This window comes from Rhinatrema bivittatum, chromosome 11 (assembly GCF_901001135.1).
Source record: "Rhinatrema bivittatum chromosome 11, aRhiBiv1.1, whole genome shotgun sequence".
Classification (NCBI taxonomy): Eukaryota; Metazoa; Chordata; class Amphibia; order Gymnophiona; family Rhinatrematidae; genus Rhinatrema; species Rhinatrema bivittatum.
This window is the reverse complement of record NC_042625.1, coordinates 70,767,804-70,790,225: the sequence shown is the minus strand read 5'-3', so window position 1 is coordinate 70,790,225 and position 22,422 is coordinate 70,767,804. Positions and strand designations below refer to the sequence as shown.

The 22,422-nt window shown below is 47.0% G+C and overlaps 1 protein-coding gene across 3 annotated transcripts in view; it reads left to right on the top strand.

Moving 5' to 3' along the window:
* LOC115073228 (leucine-rich repeat and fibronectin type III domain-containing protein 1-like protein) overlaps nucleotides 1–22,422 on the top strand; it is a 203,654-nt gene that overhangs the window by 178,016 nt on the left and 3,216 nt on the right. For 2 of the 3 annotated variants that reach the window (XM_029571496.1, XM_029571497.1), the window contains one exon: nucleotides 2,312–3,709. In XM_029571496.1, the coding sequence (XP_029427356.1) occupies nucleotides 2,331–3,709 (1,379 nt within the window). In that variant the 5' untranslated portion in view covers nucleotides 2,312–2,330. Of the gene's footprint in view, nucleotides 1–2,311; nucleotides 3,710–14,205; nucleotides 14,286–22,422 lie in introns of all 3 variants that reach the window. The other variant, XM_029571498.1, reaches the window with a different exon arrangement.

Genomic DNA, 22,422 nt, shown 5'->3' with positions numbered 1-22,422 from the left:
ATTTGCGTAGCTTCCGCACGGCCCACTTATGTGCATATGTGGCCATTTTTGCGCTCACAAAGCTTTTAAAATCTACCTCTAAAAGGACAATAAAAGAGCTGCTATTTACATAACTTCTTAAAATTCAAGAAATCCCCCATTCGTCTTAATTCTGTGGGAACAGCAATCCACAGCATGGGCCGTACACAGGGGAAAGCCTATTTTTCAATCATATGCAGCTAGGGGCGGATTTTAAGAGCCCTGCTCGCCTAAATCTGCCTAAATCCGGGCGGATTTAGGCGAGCAGGGCCCTGCGTGCCGGTGCGCCTATTTTACATAGGCCTACCGGCGCTCGCAGAGCCCCGGGACTCGCGTAAGTCCCGGGGTTTGGCGAGGGGGGCGTGTTGGGGGCGGGCCCGGTCGGCGCGGTGTTTTGGGGGTGGGCCCGGGGGCGTGGTTACGGCCCGGGGCGGTCCGGGGGCGTGGCCGCGCCCTCCGTACCGCCCCCAGGTCGCGTCCCGGCGCGCTAGCGGCCCGCTGGCGCGTGGGGATTTACGTCTCCCTCCGGGAGGCGTAAATCCCCCGACAAAGGTAAGGTGGGGGTTTAGACAGGGCCGGGCGGGTGGGTTAGGTAGGGGAAGGGAGGGGAAGGTGAGGGGAGGGCAAAAGAAAGTTCCCTCCGAGGCCGCTCCGATTTCGAAGCGACCTCGGAAGGAATGGGGGTAGGCTGTGCGGCTCGGCGCGCGCCGGCTATACGGAATCGATAGCCTTGCGCGCGCCGATCCAGGATTTTAGCAGATACGCGCGGCTACGCGCGTATCTACTAAAATCCCGCGTACTTTTGCTTGCGCCTGATGCGCCAGCAAAAGTACGCCAATTCGCGCGGTTTGAAAATCTACCCCAAAGAAGAGAACCTTGAATTGTGCTCTCCAGTTACTCGGGAGTCCACATAGGCTTTTTAAGATTGGAGAAATAGGATCTCATAGCTTCAGGTAGAGTAAAATTCAGGTTGTGGTAGTTCGAATACGCTGAAGTCTATTTTTTATCCCCATATACATTTTCGTAGACTTTCACATTGAGACATCATGGGTACTTCCAGTCGGTGTGGCATGGCTGCTGTCGGAGATAGGATGCTGGGCTCGAGGGACCATTGGTCTGGCCCAGCATGGCACATCTTATGTTATTAAAGAGTGACAGTAGTCAAGTTGACCAATAATCACTGCATGCATCACAGGAGCCTAATCATGTCTGGACAGGTTCGGGCGAAGATTTCAGACTATTCACACCTATGCAAATGAAAACCTTACCACAGATGAAATGTGGGCCCCTATGAAATTGAAGAAATATAACTGAACAGGACAAAATAAAAAAGAGGCTTAGGAAAAAAGCCAAAGAAGTAAGCAAACCAATACTTTGAATAACAACCTATTATTATTTATATTTTACCTTTCAGGCACTTCAGATTAGATTACTTTCAGGTACAGCAGGTATTTCCCTGCCCCAGAGAGCTTACAGTCCTAGGTCCTGATTTTCAAAAGCATTTATACATGGAAGTGGGCTTTTGAAAACTGCTATGCTATATGCCATTGAATTGTCCATAGGATATACCCGGGTAAGTGCGCTTGACATGCATAAATGGCTTTTGAAAATTGCTACGATAGCATGTTACATTTACGTGCGCAACTCCTTTGAAAATTCACCTGTAAGAGGGTTACTTTCAAAGAACTGTGTGCACCACAATATACACGCATATATGGCCGCATGGAGATCTACAATAGTATTTTATAAGTTGCGCATATGTGTGCCATACAGATTATAATGTATGCCTGTGTCCACCCCCAATATATACATGCATGTTTCAGTACACGTGAATACCAGCAACGCACTGAAAGCGCATACTTTCTCGATTTTATAAATATATGCGCGTATATTTTACATGCAAGCAAAGATATAACCTGAGTGGGTAAAACTCTAATTTATACAGGGAAATCAATATATTTTTAAATACGTGTGCGCACTTGCCATCACCAGTTTGCCAATATCTCCACCAGTTTAGCCAGTCTGTCTCCAGTTCATTGAGACCCTCCTCGTAAGTCACCCTGAACTCCCCCCCCCCCCCCCCCCCAGCCTGTGACAGAAACAGAGAATCCTGGGTGGGGGAACAAGGAATAAAGACTGGGCTGGCCAGAGGTAAATCTCTAGATAGGATGAGGCTCAAGGCTTTCATCTGCCTTCATACTCCATGTTACTCTTGAACGTGACATTTTATTACTATGTCTTTCCACTAGTTTAGCAAACATTTCTTATTTGCCTTTTTCTACTTTTCCCATAGGTTAATTACTCTTCCTACCATGGAAAGGCTGGCTCTATATCTACTGATGATTAGTACATCGGTGAAGGCCATGATGTGCCCTAAGAGATGCACCTGCCAAACTGTGTCTCCATCCTTCACCATACTCTGCACGAAAACTGGGTTGCTATTTGTGCCACCCACCATTGACAGGAGAACGGCTGAGCTAAGGCTGATGGACAACTTCATCACCACCCTGAGGCGAAGGGACTTTGCCAACATGACTAACCTCATCCACTTGACTCTGTCAAGGAACACCATTAGCCAAATCACACCCTATGCGTTCTTTGACCTAAAAGGACTTCACGCCTTGCACCTGGACAATAACAGACTGACTTATATTGATGAAGACCATTTTAAAGGCCTGGTCAACCTCCGTCACTTAATTCTAAGCAACAACCAGCTGCATTATGTGGCACCAGGGTCTCTGGATGATTTTCTGGAAACTCTAGAGGACCTGGATCTCTCCTACAACAACCTGGTCATTATCCCCTGGGACACCATTGGGAAGCTTTGCAATGTGAACACTATCAGCTTGGATCACAATCTCATTGATTACGTCCCCGAGGGAATCTTCTCAAACCTTCACAAGCTTGCCCGGCTGGACATGACCTCAAATAAGTTGAAAAAGATGCCCCCTGACCCTTTGTTTTCTAGGATTCCTGTGTATGCTAAGTCTAAAGGATCCCCATTGACGTCTTTAGTCCTTAGCTTTGGCGGGAATCCCTTGCACTGTAACTGTGAGCTTGTCTGGCTCAGGCGCCTCACTAGAGAAGATGACCTGGAAACCTGTGCCTCACCACCTGAGCTCATGGGCAAGTACTTCTGGACCATTAAAGAGGAAGAGTTTGTCTGCGAGCCTCCCATGATAACTCATCGGACCCCAAAACAAACCATTATGGAAGGCCAGGCTGCTTCCCTGAAGTGCAAAGCTGTGGGTGATCCTGACCCCTACGTGCGCTGGATCTCCCCTGAGGGGAAGCTGGTCTCCAACACGTCAAGGACGATGTCCTACGAGAATGGAACGCTGGATATTTTGGCCACATTGGCAGCTGACAGCGGCACGTTCACCTGCATCGCCTCCAATGCCGCCGGGGAGTCCACGGCGCTCATTGAACTGGAGGTCAGCCCTTTCCCTCACCTCGCCAACAGCACCAGCTGTGACAAAGAGGTGGAGTCTGGTCTATTGGACATCCTCACCCCTGCCAAGTCCAGTTTCCCAGGCAATGAGAGCAAAGTTCGGCCGGAGAGAAAGGTCACAGTCGCTGAGTTGACCTCCTCCTCTGTTCTGATCCAGTGGCCCACCCAACACCACATTCCGGGAATCCGTATGTACCAGATTCAGTACAACAGCTCCACAGATGACATACTTATTTACAGGTGAGCCTTCTGATGCAACCAATGTGAATAGGATTGAAAATTATTTTGCGAAAATGGTAATGGATAAGCAGTATCACAAACTGAAGCTTTGCTAATCACCCAGTGGCTAAACCCTGGAAAGCAAAACAAAATCAATGTGCAGATCTATCTCTCTGGCACTCTTATTCCATCCAGGAGTGTTGTATAAACCGCTGGAAAGCTAAAATGATTCTCTTTCCAGCCATGCGCGACTTTAATTTGGGAGATACATAGTTTAAAAGATATTACTATGTTCAAAAAAATGTTATTTAACAAAAAGAAAGGGTTAATTTGGTATCCACACTGATGGGGTTAAAAGATGGCTTCATTCAAGCACAAGTTCAAGTAAGTTATTACTGGTTTCCAGTACTGCAAAGTGAAACCACTAGTGGAAGTCTGAGCTGTGTTCTCTCTCTCCAGATGACCTTTGCTGGGAACGGGCTAGGGGCAGAATTGTATTTTTGGCCTCGCATTTCCTCTTGGTGCCCTGGGCTTCCATCTCAGTCGGAACTGGACTCTGTTGGGCTATGTTACAATGTTTAGTTAGTTTTATTATCTGATGTGCCACAGGTTCCAAAAAGTATCAAAGCAACGAACAGCGAAAACAAAAAAAAAAAAATCATTCATTTATGTCATTATCAGAATTAGATAGCATGAACAATAAATACTAAACACATGATACAGAACTAGGATCAGTAATAAAAAATATGAAACACTAAGGTCATAATAGTAAAATGAGACTTCATTCACAACTACTCAAGAGTGTTTTCCCCCATTTTTCTAGCCTTCCCTAGCCCAGCCACAGTAGTGATTGCTGGGAGCCACGGACTGCGCTTTCTGCCGGAGCCTGGCGTACACGCGCCCTACATCCCGCCAGAAGCGCAGGGCGCTGCGGGAGACTGGAGTCTGGGGAAGCTCCCGCTGCTGAGTCACCAGGGTTTGCAGCTCTCGTGGGCCTAGCCGGGCTGACCTCCCATTGCACCGGATCAGCACAGCCGGCCCCACATATTTACAAAATAAGGAGCCTGGACGCGGTGCTGCTGCTGTTGCTAAGGTTGCCAGCTTGTTGGAAAAAGTTACCAGTCATGATCTTGCTTTGCAAATAACTGTGGATTGCTTTCTTAGGTCTCAAAGCACGTCTTTTCCCCAGGGTGACAGAAACGGAAGGCCACGGGGCCTCTCTAGCCTTTGCCACCCCACCAGCCCCTCAGCTCTACAAGCCCTTCACGCCTTCAGAGATCCCCAGAGATTGCCCCATGCTTTCTTAAATGCCTACAGGGTCAGGCAACTTAGGCAGATAAAATGTAGCTTTCTGCACCCGAGGTCTTTCTCAGTGGAGGGGGGGGGGATAGGGGGAGGTGTTTTTCTTAATGTTTCCCCTGTGGGTGTATAAAACATTTTCAGGGGAACAAATGCACGTTTTTGGAAACTGACCCACATCTTGAGATCTTTATAAAAAGACAAATCCAGGCAACCCGCTTCTGCAGCCTCTCTTCTTTAGCTTATTATTTGGGAGTGGGCTTGTTCCAGAGGCTTATTAGGCTGTCAGAACATCTGGCTTCTCCTGACAACCTCCATTTCTACATTCAGGTAATTAATTTAGTTGGCTTGTTGGGGGGGTCCTTTTCTGCTTGAATCTTGTAAGTTTAGTTGGTCTGATGCCCCCTCCCCGTGTTAGATTAGAAACGCCGAGGTCCCTATTCAGCAGGGCGGTGAGCAGACGATTTACTCAGCTCGGGTTAGCCGGATAAGTGATCCCAGGCTGATGATTAGGCGCTCCGCTCAACATGGCTGGAAAAAGTCCTAGACTTCTCCGAGTCTGACCGCAGGACTGCTCTCCGGCACGACCAGACTTAGCCGGATAAACTCTCCAGGGACTTAGCCAGATAACTTAACTCCACCCTGGAATGCCCCCAACTTATTTGGCTAAGCCGGACAAACCATCGCAATATTCCCCCACTATTTTCTTCTTTTCCATGTGGCTGTTGGATTGATTTGGGATGTTCTAGTTGAGGCGCACATACTGTAATTGTAAATTCTTTAAAAGTTTGTTTTTGTGTAACTTTTTTTTTTTTTTTTTTTTTTTGTGAAATTATGAACGGGGAGGGGGACAAAAGAATCCAGTTCCGCTTGAGCTGAAGGCCCAAAGAAGCAGAAGGGAGCAGCTGGTACCTCCTCCCCTCCAGAAGAATTGATGCCCTTTGCTGGAGTCAAGGGGTGTGGGGAGCGCTAGGGAACCGGTGGTCTGCGGATTATCAGCAATGTAATTGCTGATTTAAAGGTCCTGCCAGCCACCAGCCAGGCTGGCCAAACACCAGCTAGGTGGCAACCAGAGTTGCTTGCTGCTGCCACGTGCTGGCTCTGAAACACTCGCCCGCGCAGCGGTGGCACCCGGGGCAGCAGCTGCTTCTTCTCTGTGGCCAGGGGGGATGGCCTTTGGCAGACCCAGACTCCACGTATGTCTCTCTCCCCACGACCCCTCCCTCCACTGATGACGTTGACAGCATATTTTAAAGTTGCAGGCGGATTACCCTGGCTGTGCTGATTTCATGAGATTGGGGGCCAGGCCAGCTGTGTCAGTGTTAAAAAAAAATAAAAAAAATGCTTGAAGATGATTGCCAGGGTCACACGAGACGAAGTCTGAGTTTAGGCAGGACAGCCAGGCCAGCATCCCCAAGCATTGTATACTTGCTGCTTCTGGCCAGTGGGTGTCGCTATTTAGCAACAGCTGGGACTCCCTGGAAACTGTGAAGTGCCTACACAGCATCCCTTGCCCAAGCTGAAGCAGAGGCCAGGTTGAAAAGGTGAACTCGGGCCTTTCGCAGAGCGTGCTGCAGAGAATGGCTGCTGGTCCACTGGCCAGCCCCCAGCAGCTGCTGTTTTTAAGGAGGTGTTTTCTGTTTTCTCAGGCAGCTGGAAGCATTTGCTGCAGGAGTTGCCAAGTTAAAGCATCTTACCTTGCACTCAGAACAAATAAGGACCAGTCAGAAGTAAAGACAGGAGAAAATTAAAGGATTCCCATTCATTTCTTACACTTTGTGGTTGGCAGGCTGTCTGAATGACATTCTCTAATACCAACAAGGAAATTGAGCTATTTTATAAAGCATTGAGACTTAAGATAATAGAAACAGTCTGTTTCAGATGGTCTCATAGGGAGGCAGGACGACAGAGACATTCTTTCAACTGTTTCATCTTGTTTCCTTGCGTATTTCCCAATTTCATCTCTACTGTAGGATATAATCATGAATTATTCTGTCACAAGTTCTAAGCACATTTCCCCATGGTTTCTGTGCTGTAGGATAGAATATTGGCTTATTCCATTACAGGCACCAAACAGCACATTGTCCCATAGTATCTCAGCTGTAGGTTAGAATAGCAGATTATTTTGCTACATGTGCTGATCAACACATTTCTAATGGTTTCTGTGCTGTCAGATAGAATAGTGGCTTATTTTGTCACAGGTGCCAATCAGCACATTTCTCACGGTGGCCGTGCTGTGGGACAGAATAGCAGATTATTCTATCACAGGCCCTGATTAGCACAGTGATTTATTGCTAGCTGGGATAATGGAAAGATGATGCACTGAGCAACTGACACTCACTTGCAGTAACTTCAGGGAGGGGGCATTAGATCTTCCCACTCTGCCCCCCTGAGATACGTCTGGGCTCTTTCTGGAAGTAGATTTTCTTCCCATTAGCAGTGCTTGAGTATTTGACCTTTCTTGCCCACGCCAATAAATGGTTTGCGTTGTGTTTTCTGCTTGCTTTCTCTGTCTGCTTGTAAGGTCAGTTGAACAGCAGCACTGTGTTGATTGATGGGGATGCACCAGAAAGGTTTTCTGGGTTTCCAACAAAACACCGGTAGACTGTGTTAAGGAATATAAAATTAGTGAACAGTTTGCACCTTGCTGTAACAAGCTCCATCTGATAAAGCATTGCACGTTTCTCTCTACAAACAGAATGAATGCTCCAGTTTTGTCTTACTTGCTGGGTTTCACACTTGGCTTGTCTAGACTACTGCAGAGCTAACTAAGCTAAGGAAGGCAAAGCTGCAGCCTTCACTTCCCTTCAGGCCATGCCTGGATCAACAAGCACCTCAGAGAGGGAAGGGGCTGGGAAGATTATGGCATCAGCCTAGTTTCCCTCAGCCAGTCTGGTGTCCAGGAACATCAGAAAGCTGCCGAGACCAAGCCCAGGGCTACATTTTGATGACAAAAAAGGCAAATTCTTCACAAAAACTCACAGCATGCTCATTTAGCAAAGGGAATACTCCGAAGATGCCATGGCCCTCGATCTCCAACATCAACTTGTCTTGTTTGTTTGGGTCTTATTCCCAAATCTCCTTTTATTCCCCAACAATTTTTTTAAATTTAGAATAAAGAGGACAATTTTCAAAGAATGTTATGTAAATACAGAGCATTTCACCTGCATTATTCGGCTACCTAAAAATTTCTCCCCCTCAAAGTGGCTGAAAGTCAGCATTATTCTGCAACCCACCAGCTTCTAGATACACTAGGAGGAGGCATTCCCCAGGGGTAGGGGTAGGGGTGTACTTAAGTCAGGGGAAGAAAAGTTACACACTTAGATGGTATTTTCACATAAAGATCCATATTCAGATGTTGTCCAGCTAGCAAGGTTTGCCAGATTAATTTATCCAGCTAACTTGGCCGGGATATTCAGCAGAGGCACGCTGCTATATATATATCTGGCTTTGCTAAAGTTAGCCAGATAAGTACATCTGGTTAACTTTAGAACCGCTCATTGGCTGCCTTAAAAGTTATCTGGCCATGTCAGCCAGATAAATGCCAATTTTCAGTGCTAACATAGCCGGCTAGTTGACCCATCCAGGAAGGTCCTGCCCCCGAGTTAGTCGGATAAGAAGTCATCCTGCTATCTCGGGACAGGCCAGAGCGGCGGGATTTGAAAATCCCACCATTTGTCCGGCTTAGTCAGAACTTAGCTGGACAAACGGCACTGAATACGGGCCTCGGAATTTTCAAGCAAAATGCTTAACCCGTAAGAAAAGCAGAGTGCGAACAATCACGCGGACTCTGCCCTCGCAGCACGTTTCAAGGTGAACACCTTCACTTGCTTTCCCTCTGGAAACTGATGCCAAGCCCGCAGGTCAGAAGAATGCACAGACTCCGCACCAGTGCTGGCAGTGTGAAAAATCACCCCAAAAAGTGCCCGTCTATAATTACGGCCAGAAAGCCCCGGTGTTTTCCTGTTAAATCTCTTCCCTTGGAGGAGAGTTCTGTTCAATGCACACTTACCCCCACCCCCACTGCACATGCGTCAGGATAGTGTTAAGAGTCTGTTGCTGATTATGAGCAGCACAGCAGCATTCGTCCTTGCACAGGGAAACTCCAAGGGGCCAGCACTAGCCCAGTAGATAACTGGGAGCAAGCAGATGGCTCCTGGTTAGCAGAGACAAGCCGAGTCAGCATGAAATTTAGCTGTGCTGTGATGGACTCAAAGCTCTTACTTCCCAAATAAAAGCTGGAACCTCATCTCCATGCATGCATTGGAGGGAAAACCAGGACTGGCTTAGCAAGACTCTGCTGATCTGGAGCTTATTGGCAACTAAACTCAGTGCATTAGTCTGTAATTGGTATTCAGTACGCTCATAATTTAATTTTACACCACTCCTACTGCAAAAACAGAAACCTCATAAAATGTAATTGCAAACCCATTGCTAAAAGCCTTTTTGGTACATGAAGGTGGTTCATTTTTCAGTATCACACTGGTTTCAAACTTGTGAAGAGGGGAACAGGATTGTGCTGCTGTCCATAACCAGTGAGACTGACAGAAAACAATGAACTTCAAAATTGCTCCTGTCAGAATTATAAAGATGCTCCACTCCCCACCCCTGGTCGCTGTTCCTCAGCTCTGACCAGTGCTGACTGATCACTGTTAATATCTGCACTTCATGCAGCACTGTGGCTGACATTTCACGCTATGTGAGCCTGTCACTGAAAAAAATATTCAGAGCACAGGATAAATTATTCAGCCCAAGTTTTCCCATTTCACTTTAAGATTAGGAACTTAGAGCAAGGCAAAGATTTTGATTGACACTACTGGCAAATAAAATCAGCAGTACAAGACATAGACACACACAGCTCCACCACAGAAAAGGGGGCAGCAGCCAGCAGCAGTGCAAACTTCACACACACACAAGCACCCTCTCTGTGCCTACTTTTGTGCCCATCCCCTCAATTATGGAAGTGACAGGCTCTGTATCCTTATGCTCATCCCCTGACCCTCCAGTCCAAGAGGTGACAGGATCTGTGTCCCTGTACCCATTCCCTGAGCCCTCCCGTCCTAGAGGTGACAGGATCTGTATCCCTGCACCCATCTCCTGAGCCCTCCAGTCCTAGAGGTGACAGGCTCTGTATCCCTGCACCCATCCCCTGAGCCCTCCCGTACTAGAGGTGACAGGCTCTGTATCCCTGTGCCCATCCCCTGAGCCCTCCAGTCCTAGAGGTGACAGGCTCTGTATCCCTGCGCCCATCCCCTGAGCCCTCCAGTCCTAGAGGTGACAGGCTCTGTATCCCTGCGCCCATCCCCTGAGCCCTCCAGTCCTAGAGGTGACAGGCTCTGTATCCCTGCGCCCATCCCCTGAGCCCTCCAGTCCTAGAGGTGACAGGCTCTGTATCCCTGCACCCATCCCCTGAGCCCTCCAGTCCTAGAGGTGACAGGCTCTGTATCCCTGCACCCATCCCCAGAGCCCTCCAGTCCTAGAGGTGACAGGCTCTGTATCCCTGCTCCCATCCCCTGAGCCCTCCAGTCCTAGAGGTGACAGGCTCTGTATCCCTGCTCCCATCCCCTGAGCCCTCCAGTCCTAGAGGTGACAGGCTCTGTATTCCTGCACCACTCCCTCTTGGCATCCAGCTCTCATGTGTATTAATGTATCTAGAAATGTATGAATGCTTTTTACTCTCTCAGATCAGTAGCGCCCCCGTGAGCATATAGAGCTATTAAATCAGCACCAAGAACCTGTTGTTGGAAAGAAAAAAACTGAAATTGAAATGGACTCTAGCTTTAAGCCCGGCTGGTCTTTGGGCTCTGCTAGAAGGCTCAGCATTCAGCAGCTAAGGAACAGGCTGAGCACCGCAGTCAGTCAGTGAGGGTGGAGGGTGTGCAGTAAAAATGTTTAACTGTGCACATCAGCGGAGAGGAAGCCAGCATCCACCACGAGTGCTCACTGCAGGGACCTGTTATCTGATCTTGCTAGCCCGTAGCTCATCAGGACTTCCTCGCAGGGCATTCTTTCTTTGTTCAGGGAGGAATCTGATTTAAAGACGCAGCATGCCGGGGACACCGCGCATGTTTCCAGCTGCAAATGCTGGATTATATTGCTCGGCTTTATGCTCCTCACCAGGGAGAGTATCTGCCAGGTACGGTTGCCATTTGGCTTCCATTTTTTGTTTTTTGCTGACAGGCTGATCCAAGCCTGGTTTTACTCCATTGTAGCCAAGGACTTGTTTCTTCCTCTTCTGTCTTGCACTGCCAGCCCGAGCAACCGATGGGCTAGAACGAAGACTGACTCAGCCTGTCCTGAGTGACATGGAGCCAGCTGGTAACCCTAGGCATGTGCTATAGCACAGCAGGAGGTGCCTACACAACCTGCTGCATGGTGCATCCAAGCTGCTTTGTGCTGATCTCTAGAATAATGCAGTTTCTAAGAAATGTGGCTAATTTTAATTATTTGCATAAATCATGCATATCGGAAAATAATTAAAACTAAAAATCATCAAGTACAGCGGCATATCAGCACACAGTCGTTTATCAGCACTGCACTGAATCGGCAGTTCCTGAGTCCAGCCTGCTATCAGTCATCAGAGTAGTGCCGACTCAGCACAGCTGAGGCACAGACCAGCACCAAGAGGCCTTCAGTCACAAATTGGGTACTAAACATAGACTCTGCTGGCAGGTAAAGAGCTCCAGGTCCAGCTGGTCTCTGCCTTTTCTCCCACGCTGCTGCAATACCGCAGACCCCACTCACTCAGGGGCCGATGCAATAAAGCGCGCCCAGGTTTACGCACGGCTGGATGCGCAATTTGGACTTGCTAGGCTAGCACCTGACGCAATAAAAACACGCGCCCAAACAAACATGTAGCCGATAGCGCTCATCACGTGTAAATTTCATGTAGATGAGGATAGTAGCTATTACCTCCCAATGCAGAAAATCACTGGGTGCCCAACGCACACTTTTTAACATGACAAATTTAACTCCTGTCCTGGAGGTAAAGTCAGTCTCCGAGTCAAAGAGTCATGAGTTCCTCCTGCTTAGTATCATTGCCACACTATCTATCGTTGGTGTCTAAAATATAACATAATGACGATGTAAAAAAAAAAAAATTCTGGATGCGCACACTCCATGCACACTGTGGGCCTGATTTTAAAAACCATTTACTCACTTAAAACTGGATTTTACTCGAGTAAATGCACTTTACTCGTATAAGTGGGCTTTTGAAAATTGCTACAATATATGCCATGAATTGTCCATAGGATTTGCTCGCGAAAGTGTCCTTTACTCAAGAAATGGCTTTTGAAAATTGCTACAATAGCAGTTACATTTACACGTGTAAATCCTTATGAAAATTGCCCCCTGTACACCCACAGTATACACGGACAACATGCACGCATAATAGCAAGCGGCGAAATTGGCCTGAAGCAGGATGAAACGGACACGCGCTCGTTGCAATCCTGGCACCCCATGCATTTGAGCGCTAGGGACGCACAATTTTTCCCCAGCGCGTCCTTTTTAACGCAGCACCTCATTTTAATATTGCATCGGGCGCCCAGGGGATGCGGCTGTGCTCACGTTAGGAAAAGGGGCGCTCAATACAGGCGCCTGTTTTAATGCGTATTTTATTGCATTGGCCCCTCAGTCTCCGGCTTTGATCCTCGTTCCTAAACTGCCAAGGATCCTCTATGCTTTACTCCTCCCTCCCCCATCGCTGAGGACCCTCTGTGCGTTGCCAGTCCCAAGCTTTACCCTCTTCTCTCTCCGGCTGCTGTGGATCCTCTGTAGCTATCCTAGACAACACCCCCTCAGGCCCCCACTGCTCAGAATCCTCTAGGCCTCTGCCAGGTTTCACCCCCTTCACTTCCCTACCTCGCAGGATCTTCTCTGCTTCAGTTTTGCCTCCTGCACTGCCTCCCCTGGGAGCTGTTCCATACATTGCGCTTTCTCTGATGAAAAAAACTGTCCTCATCCCACCATCATGTACTGCACCCATGCATTTCTGTATCACAAAGGCACTTTTTTATAATAAATGTTGGCTGTCGCATGACAGTCCACACTTTCCTGATTTCCTTCCCTGCTCTTTTAGAGCATCAAATGCAAAGTGCCTGACTAAACTAGATCTGAATCAAGCCGTCACACTGCTAAATACTCCCATAGAGCTTCCCTCCTAAACAATAGCAATATAGTAACGACGGCAGAAAAGGACCAAATGGTCCATCCAGTCTGCCCAGCAAGCTGCTTATGGTAGTATCTGCCGCTTCGTGCAGTTATCCCCAGCCAAGCCTTGTGATAACCCACACAAAATTACTGCCACCGACATTTTTACTGGGTGAAGAGCCTTCTTGAAAATTCAGACAGTGCTGCTTGAATGTGTTTTTGCTTATGGACTTGGCAGTAGAAGCCACCCTGTGCTTTTCCCCCCCTAATGTCTGCACATCATTACAAAGCAGGGTCTGAAGTTGTGCACATTGCCTGCCATAATTTTTAAACATGTAAGTTTCGTGACCCTCCCCTGAAATGTATCCCAGATCCCCTCCTTTTCATGCTGCCAGATTTGTGCATGTTAAGAACTTGCGTGTGGATTTTCCAGTGGCTGAAAAGCCATTAGGCGCATGCAGGTTACTTATGTGGATAATTCTTTAATTTACATGCTTCGGCTGAAGTCCCAACTAAGCTTTCAAAAATGTATCCCTTTATTGTCTACTATGCCTCATGTGCCCACTTAGATTTTAAGCTTTCCTCTATGTAATTTCTTGTAAAGTGCTCTGGTTTCGAGTGCTATTAAGGAGCTGGTACTGTAATAAATCAGAGCCAGGATTCATCCCCATGGCTTTTGCTTTTTCTTGTGCAACAGGATTTTGCTATGGATATATGGTAAGTTGCAGCCTGCTATGGGAACCGTGAAACCTGCTGCTGGACCAGGCTGCTTCAAATCTGCTTCCCCGTGAATTAAAAATAAATAAAGATTAATGGGACTTCTGCTCGGCATTCTGCTTCATATGGTCCCTCCCTCTGTGGACAGGGGGACCCACGCTATCCCCTCACAGATTTTGCAGTGAAGCATCCCTCTGCTGGCCGCTCTGGGCACTGTTCTTATCCCTATATTTTTAAAGCACAGAAAGAAAAGTCAAGCAAAAAAAAAAATAGCATAACGGTGATACCTTTATAGTGGACTAACTTAACTCCCGAAAACTAGTCAAGCAACGTATTAATGCTCCCTTCCTCAGGTCCAAACAGAATGAGCAGGTCAGAGCCCAAGATTTTTCAGGACCAGACCGCTGCATCAGTGATCAAGATAACTAAAAAGGTAAGTTCAGAAATAAGCTGGGGAATGTAAGACATTTGAAGTTCAAATGAGCAGAACTGACGAGAAAGGACTTAACAAAGACCTGGGGGTTTTCTAATTCATTACCAGAAATAATTCTGCTGCCTCTGTCAACGTCTTGTCACACTAACACCTCAAACTCCCCTCCCCCTTAGTGCTACCGTTGTAATGCAATCTATGAGTCCCTTGAATTTTCTGGCTACCTCATCTTTTGCTCAGACCTGAGGAAGGGAGGGTCAACCCTCACAAGCTGGTCAAGAAATGTCTCAAGTTAGCCCAATAAAAAGGGATCACCTTTTTTTTTGGTTGATCTTTATTTCTATGCATTTAAATGGACTTAACCCCAGCAACCCCACTAATTTTTCATGCAATTTTCAGCCCTTTACACACGGTTCCCCAGCCTACAGCTTTGAACCAGCAAAGGAGAATTTCTTCCAGATTGGAAAAAGGGGGCGAGGGAGGGAATAATCAAACCACTGTACAACTTTCCAAAAGACTGCTTGCATAAAACTGCATTTTTTTTTTAACTTTTACTGCTCTTAAAGGTCTTCAGTGCTTTTTCCCCTTGTGATCTCCCTTTGCAGCATGAGAGACACCAGGGGGTCTGGCCTGTCCCAGGCAGCAACATGTGCTCTGAAACCGATTGGTCCATGCGCGGTGGGACGTCACTAATTGCACGTCCTCCTGGCTAGTGCAAGCCAGTCGGGTTATGGCACCTGCCATGCCCCATTGGACTCCACGTGGCTCCCAAGGCTACAGAAGTGGAGGTCCTTTTAAGAGTTTTGCCTCCACGGAACAAACATTTCCAGCGTGTCTCTTGCACAGGACAGGACAGTAAGCAGTCATGAGCTTTCATTCGCAACCACTGGGGTATTTTTTTTTTTTCACGTATTTTATATCCTTGAGCACGGAGAAACACCCGGGCGCCTTCCAGGTCCCTGCAGTCGTGAGCTATCACGCCAGCCAGTAGGTGTTGCCCTTACTTGATGACCAGAACTCCCTGCCCATTGCCTCCCCGGGCAATGGAGGTCGTGGCCTGGGAATGAAACCAGAGACCCTCTGCAAGACTGGGAACAGCGCAGCCTCTGTCTCTTTCAAAGAGAAATAAAACACATGCACCACCACGGAGCATTCCTGAAATACATAATTAATACCAATGAATGTGGCAGATTCTTAGATTTAAAAAAAAAAAATCATTTTGATGCGATTTAATCTTAGTAGAGGAGGAGTCGTTCTTATCAGGGTTACAGTAACAGCCCTTCTGTACAGTTTGTGCTGCCTTACAGCAGGACAGGTTATGAGATCAGTGCAGTGCCTTTCATGTCAGGTGCAAATTAGTTGTGCCTGACGTTAACAAAAGATCTCCATGAACTCATTTTCCCAGCGACAAACTCAGTAGCGGCCATGCCCAACAAGGCATTGGTAACCCAACAAAGCTGTCCCTGCAGAAAGGCTCCCAGTTCACTCCCCAAGTCAGGTCTTCCTCTCCCTGGGACGGGAGATGCTGGGCAGGGAGTCCTGGTCCTTGTATAAGGGTGACACCTAGTGGTCAGATTTAGGCTCCATGATTGTGGGATTCTTGAAATGGCCCCTGGCTGAGGACGCTAACAGAAGGGGGAGGGAGATGTTGTAAAATAGGAGAATATTGCCTAGGTAGTTGTGAATGAAGGTCTATGGTGCCAGATTCCGGCCCTGATTCTGATTGAGCTCTAAGAACAAAAAGAGGAGCCAAGTCAAAAAAAAAAAAAAAAGGGTCCAGAAGAAGCAGCCTGATTGGAGGAAGATCTTCCTGGAACATTTTTTTTCTGAACTGATCTTGCTTTAGAGAAACCAACCATGGTTTTAAATCACAGTGGGGCCGATGTAATAAGACCTGCAGTGAAACCGGCACTGGTTGTCTGCGCGTATTTTTTTTTTTTTTTAGCATGCGTGGCAAAAGCAGGCGCCTCCGCGGGATGTAATAAAGGACAGGTATGCAAATAAGATGCGCACAGAAAATCCCCGCAAAAGTAAAACACACTCGAAAACCCGTGGTCAAGGACCTATGTCATAAGCCGCGCTGAAACCCACATTAATGTGGTGACTCACGAGCGATTCTCGGGACGAAGGCCTTTCCCCCTTCATAAAACGAAGAAATTAGTGGTCCGGGAGTGGGACTGAAGGTGGATAGAGCAGTGTCTCACCCTTTCGTGTCCTGTCTCTGATCGCGTGGCAGCTGTACCGGCGGCGGATGCCAGTAAGCGCAGGAAATGCAGCAGAGATTTCTTCAGCTGACTCGCAAAATGTACCATAGCATCTGGAAAACATGAAGGTAATCCATGTTTACCCCAGAGCTGCATGGACACACAGCCACACTAACGCCAGCAATGGAGTAAACCGGCCTCCAGTCAGGCGTTTTAACTTAATTCCTGCCCTGACCCAGGCACTAAAATACTCGCTTAAAAAAACCCACACCCACACTAACCAATGTGCGGCTCCCTGCATAGCCTGTGAATACTTCATTGCCTCCTTAGCATGCCAATGGCATGCACTCACGCAAAACCAGCCGCGGGTTTTTAAGCAGGTTCATGTGCATGTTTTTCCCGCACTAACCACGTTATTACATTCACGCATAAGACTAGTGCGGGAAAAACCACGCACAAACCCGCGGCGGCTTTAGCGCAGTTTATTACATAGGCCTCAGTAACTGGCAACCAAGGAATTTACCTGTGGACCCCCACATCTCCCGCGGCCATTAATCTGTCACCACCTCAGAAGCGCCCAGCTGGTGGACGGGAGGAGTAGACAAGACAGAGGAGAGATCCAAGCCAAAAAGTGATGCAAGGCCACACTCGAGTTCCAGGCTGTTTAGGGTTAATCCCGACTGAAGGAAGCTTCTCTCCAGCCAGTGAGGGATCCAGAGGCACCTGGCTATGCTGTTTTGGTAGGAAAGCTAATGGAAAAGATTAAAAATGAAGGGAGAAGAAATAAGATTAAAGAGAAGGAGTGAAAGATTCATGAGATAGGAAGAGATTTAAAAAAAAATTAAAGCAAGAGAAGTGCAGAGGAAGAGATGAGAAGGACTCCATTGCCAATTCACAGTTAAAACTTAAAAAAAAGTGTTTTTTCAAATTTTAAAGCAACACTGTTTCCCAGAAGAGTCATGACAGCTCATCTTTACGCCACTCACAAGCAGCTTTTAATTATCCCAAAAGTAGGAGGTGCTGCTTCTTTAATGCCTATATTTGCTGGGAGCGGTAATTTATAAAACCATTAGATGATAATTATTAATCCATTATTTAAAAAAAATGATCTTAACTCTGTTTTTATGCAACATGAAGCAGTTTCAATTATCCAGCCAGGAAGATTACTAACTTATTAAATATTGATTTATGTACTAATTTGTGGCAGGCAGTTGCCACTAATTAAAGTTAGATGGTTATTGACAGAGAAAGGCACTACCTTTGATACAGGGAATCTTGCCTCCTAACTGTTGAAAAAAGAAAAATAGCAATCAGAAGATTTATGAGCCTGCTAATACATTCCCTCCAAGGGGCTGCAGAACCATGCTGAAGATGCTCTGTGATTTTTTCAGGGATTTTATATTCATTAAATGGAGTTGGCAGAGTGAAAATATCTTTGGCTAGTCCAGCAAACTGCAGCGAGCGCAGGGGTCGAAAATACCACAGGAGATTCCAGTGAAATGCAGAGAGCGCAGGGCGTTGAAAATAGCAAAGGAGATTCCAGCAAAATGCAGAGAGCGCAGGGTGTTGAAAATAGCAAAGGAGATTCCAGCAAAATGCAGAGAGCGCAGGGGGCTGAAAATACCAGAGAAATGCAGAAAGCTCAGGGGGCTGAAAATGCCAGCAAAATTCAGAATGCATTTATAGTTGTTTGCTTAACATATGACTTGAATGCTCATTATAGTGCAGCTCATGAATAATGTGATCATTTTTCAGTGATTACAAAGAACATCAAGGGAACCCCGAATCGGATTTCCCATACATTCCAAACAGGGCTGGTGCAAGAATATTTGGTGCCCTAGGCAAACCTTTGGTCATACACCCCCCTTCCCCAATGTGCATCCAGCACAGCACTCCCTCCCTTGGTAGTATTGTCTCTGGCATAGCAACCGTCTGGGCCTTGTATCGGTGGGAGTTTGTGCACCCCCAAAATGTTGGCGCTCTAAGGGACTGACTGGTTTGCCTAACGGAAGCACCAACCTTGGTTTCAAAGCATCATCAAAACATTAAAAATGTCATTGTTAAGACAAAGAATCACCAATAGATGCTTTTGCATCTCCATTCCTGAAATACTATGGCAGCAGCAGCAGCAGACAGCATTATTACCTGATGCCTAGCATATCACCGGGTGACAAAACACAATCTGAGCTTGTCATTGCATTTTCTCTTGGCAGGAACAGAGTGTGTCAATAAGGAATTGCAGCCTCTTTTTAAATTTAGGAGTTCTGAAGTGGGAGCAGGGATGTAGAGATGCACACTTGCATGCTGACATGGAGAATTTTAGCACCAGAGGGGGAATGCTTTAATATCTCTGTGGTCAGGGAAAGTGAAATGGAATTAAAAAAAAAAAAAACCAACAAAAACCTTCATGCTTTGTCAAGTGGAAATGGAACAATGAAAAAAATGAAACCAGTAAGCCATGCCAGCACAGCAGGAATAGAGTGCGGCTTCAGCAATGCATGCTAGCATTTCACAGCGATCTGACATGAAGCGGGAGGTCGCACTGAGGAAGCTGCGGCATTAACAATTCTGACTTGTAGGGACCAAAGCCACAGAGGCAGTGAGTCTCTTCTGCAAAGCAACCTTTCATCTCATCAGCCATCCTGTTTCAGACACAGATTTCTCTCCCATTCTGTGTCTATGGGAACAGACCATCATGGAGCCGGTTCTAGGTCTCCATGCAGAGGTCCAGAACCAGCCTCATGGGCGTCTTCCTATGCCTTAGCTTGGTGTTCGAAATCATGGGCTGGGAACGAGAGAAATCGGCTCACCTCCCACTGACACTGCTTGCGACCTTGGGCAAGTCACTGTCTCCTGTTGCCTCCGCTACCCGTTATAAGCTCTTTGGGGGCAAGGACTTACTGGGGACTCTCTGGGTCAGTGACATACCTGAATAGTTATCACCATTGTACAGTGCCAGTAGCGCTATAAAAGTAAGGTTTATGACAATTGCTCTCCCCCTGATGGCACAATGCAAAACTAGAACAATCCTGAGCTTTCAAGTTCACATCGTTTTTGCAGGCCCAAAGGGAACAAAGTGATATTCAACCAATAAAAGGGAGCAGATCTGACCTCTTGGAGTCACAGAGAAGAGAAAGACATTACCCAAAAGAAACATTTATACACAGCAACTAGTGCCTTTATATTTTGCTCCCCCTCCCCCGCCTCCCTAATGCATTATGCTGCCATGCAGATTCTCTCTAACCAGAATCAAGAGCTGAGAATTTACTACATCGTAAGGGAAGGCTAGATTTACAGCCCAGCTCTCAGTCTGCAGGTTTTGTGGTGTAAGTGTAGATAGAGCTGTCCATCCGTGACCTTCCATGTAGCTGTCAGATTTTATTACAGAAATGTGCTAGCAGCCCTGAGGGTGAGTGTCCTATAAGCAGATGTGCCAGCCAGCAAAAAAGATTTAGGTCACTTAAATGCATGCACATATATTGGTCACATGGTAACAAATACGATCCCTTTCGGAACTGATGACGGATGAGAGAGTCTATACCATTACTGCTGCGAGCATGCATCGTTTGCAGCAGAGCAGGGCTCTTCATGGCAAGAATCAGAAACTCCTCCATCCCCCAGAACCCATCACACCGATGCACACGTAGCCCCCCGTCCCGACAGCTAACAAGGCTCGGGGACACATTGGGGGAGTGTTGGGCCCCGACCAGAGGGAAACATGACGTCTGTCAAGGCCCTCAGTGTTCCTGTAGAAAAAGGACAAAAGACAACCCACTGATTTGTTAAAAACGAAATCCTTTTACGGCCACCTTGAATGAAGATGAAAAAGTCACCAGGAGTGCGTGCTGGAATAGGGCACATCGATACAGAAATAAAAGTTCTAGAAGAAAAATCACAGTCACTGGCATTGGATGCACTGGATGCAGAATCCTTCCCAGTATGAAACTGGACCTCAGCCGCTCCGAAGCTGATGCTTGCCTTTAAGCAGTAGCTCTGTGGGGGCCTTCTCCCCTCTGATTTCACAGAAAGAAAATCCCCTTTCTCCAAAACACTGAAGAAATCTCTCTCAGACCGGTGAGGCGTATGGAAGTAACAGGACCTCTGCTCTGGCTCCTCCGAGTATCCCTAGGACACATCTCCCAACTCTCTCTCCAAAACCCACACTGGTTCAAAGCATTTTGTGAAAGCACTCACTTCAGGTAGACCCTTCCCATTGGGGGACGTCAGACCCAGCACGACCCCCCCCCCCTCCTTTCTCTGACGCCTCTACCAGTGTCCATGGAGCCACTGACATCAATAATAAGGGACACTAATGTGACGTCCTTGCACATGTAAACACGAGTACAGCAAAGACATCCGAACAGCATGACGCAGGCAGCTGTGGCCCCGAAAAGTGTACATTTTTAAATAAATATAAAAGTTTTAAGAAAAATTAAATATATCAAGGGAACTAATTAAAGCTAAGAAGCAAGTAAGTTGATGGAGAAATCTGGCTGCAGTGCTCTGCTCCCGCAGTCAGAGCCTGCTTGGTTCTAAAGGCTCCACATTTGAGGTCTACAGAGGCCTGGTTTTCAGGGTAACCAAAATAGCAGAATAACCTGGGTTTGGTTTTTTTTGTTTTGTTTTTTATCTAAATATATGCTGATGTATGAGATTAACATTCAACATGGGTATCTTGGAAATCAGAATTACTGAGTAAGGCTGCAGGCCCAAAAACCACCAAGATAAGATGCAGGGCCTGTGTGTAGGCAAGAGGCAAAATGAGATTTTCTCCCCCTTCCTAGAGTGCTCTTCCCTCTAGAAAACACATTCTCAGCATCTAGGAAAACAAGAGAAATGAAGCCGGTCTCTGGGAGAGCAGCAATTTCCTAGAAGATGCAAGGCAAGATAAAAACTCCCTTTCTGAGACAGGCAGACAAATGAGGCAGCAGAAGATAACAGAGAGCCCTGGGAGAGGCCAAGAAAGATTCAGACCGAAGCATCCTGGCTGTCCACGACAATGGCATTTGTGCCCTTACCGCAGCAAGCCTGAGGCAATAACCAGAGGGCGAGAAGGAGCAAAAAAAAAAAAAATAACCAACCCAGACGGTCTCAGACATCATAACCAGTATGATCCAGTCAGATCCAGTGAGCACGCACTAACCTGGACTCCCGACCTTGTCCTCTCATCTGTGCCCTCTTCCCCCTGGACTCCCACCCACACTTTTAACTCTCCTTCCCGTGCCCCCTTTCCAGTGCATCTTTCTGCGCCCATGCCAGCTAGCAATCCTGTGTGTCTCCACACCTCTTCCTCCCGGATTACAGACTTCCTGGAACTCCCCCATGCTTTACAGAAACGGGAGCCCTAGTCTATAAGAATTCTAGAAATTGTAATCTGCCTTGAGATCTAAGGCAGAATACCGAATGTTTCAAAATAAATAAAGCTATCATCCTCGCCAACACACCAGCTCCCCAGAGCTCTGGGAACTTGTTTCAAAAGTTTAGAAGAAAATCAAAGACTTGGCAGTTTCTTGTAGGATTAGCTTTACTGCTCCAGGTGGGGGGAGTCTATTAAATCTTCATTGGCACAGGCGCTTTTATTTTTAAAAGCCTGATCGCCTGCAAGGTCTCATTAATATGATCTACTTCAGGAAACCACCCTCCCCCTTCTGGTGTCCTCCAAGCCCCCAGACTCGGTCAGAGAGGTGCAAAAGGAAATTAGACCAACTTCACTCTCTGATAGCCACCAGAAAGATAAATCGATCGGGTTAACCTCGCCTTCAAGTTGAAAAAAAAAAAAAGGCTCAATTTCATTTTGGCCGCTATTTGCGCCGTTCTCAAACTACCGGCCAGGAGGACTTTGTGCTCACAGATCCTACACCAGATTTTACACGCATGGCTTCCCTTTAAAAACTGCCCACAGGCCAAAGGAGCTGTGGATTTTGCACCTAGTTTTT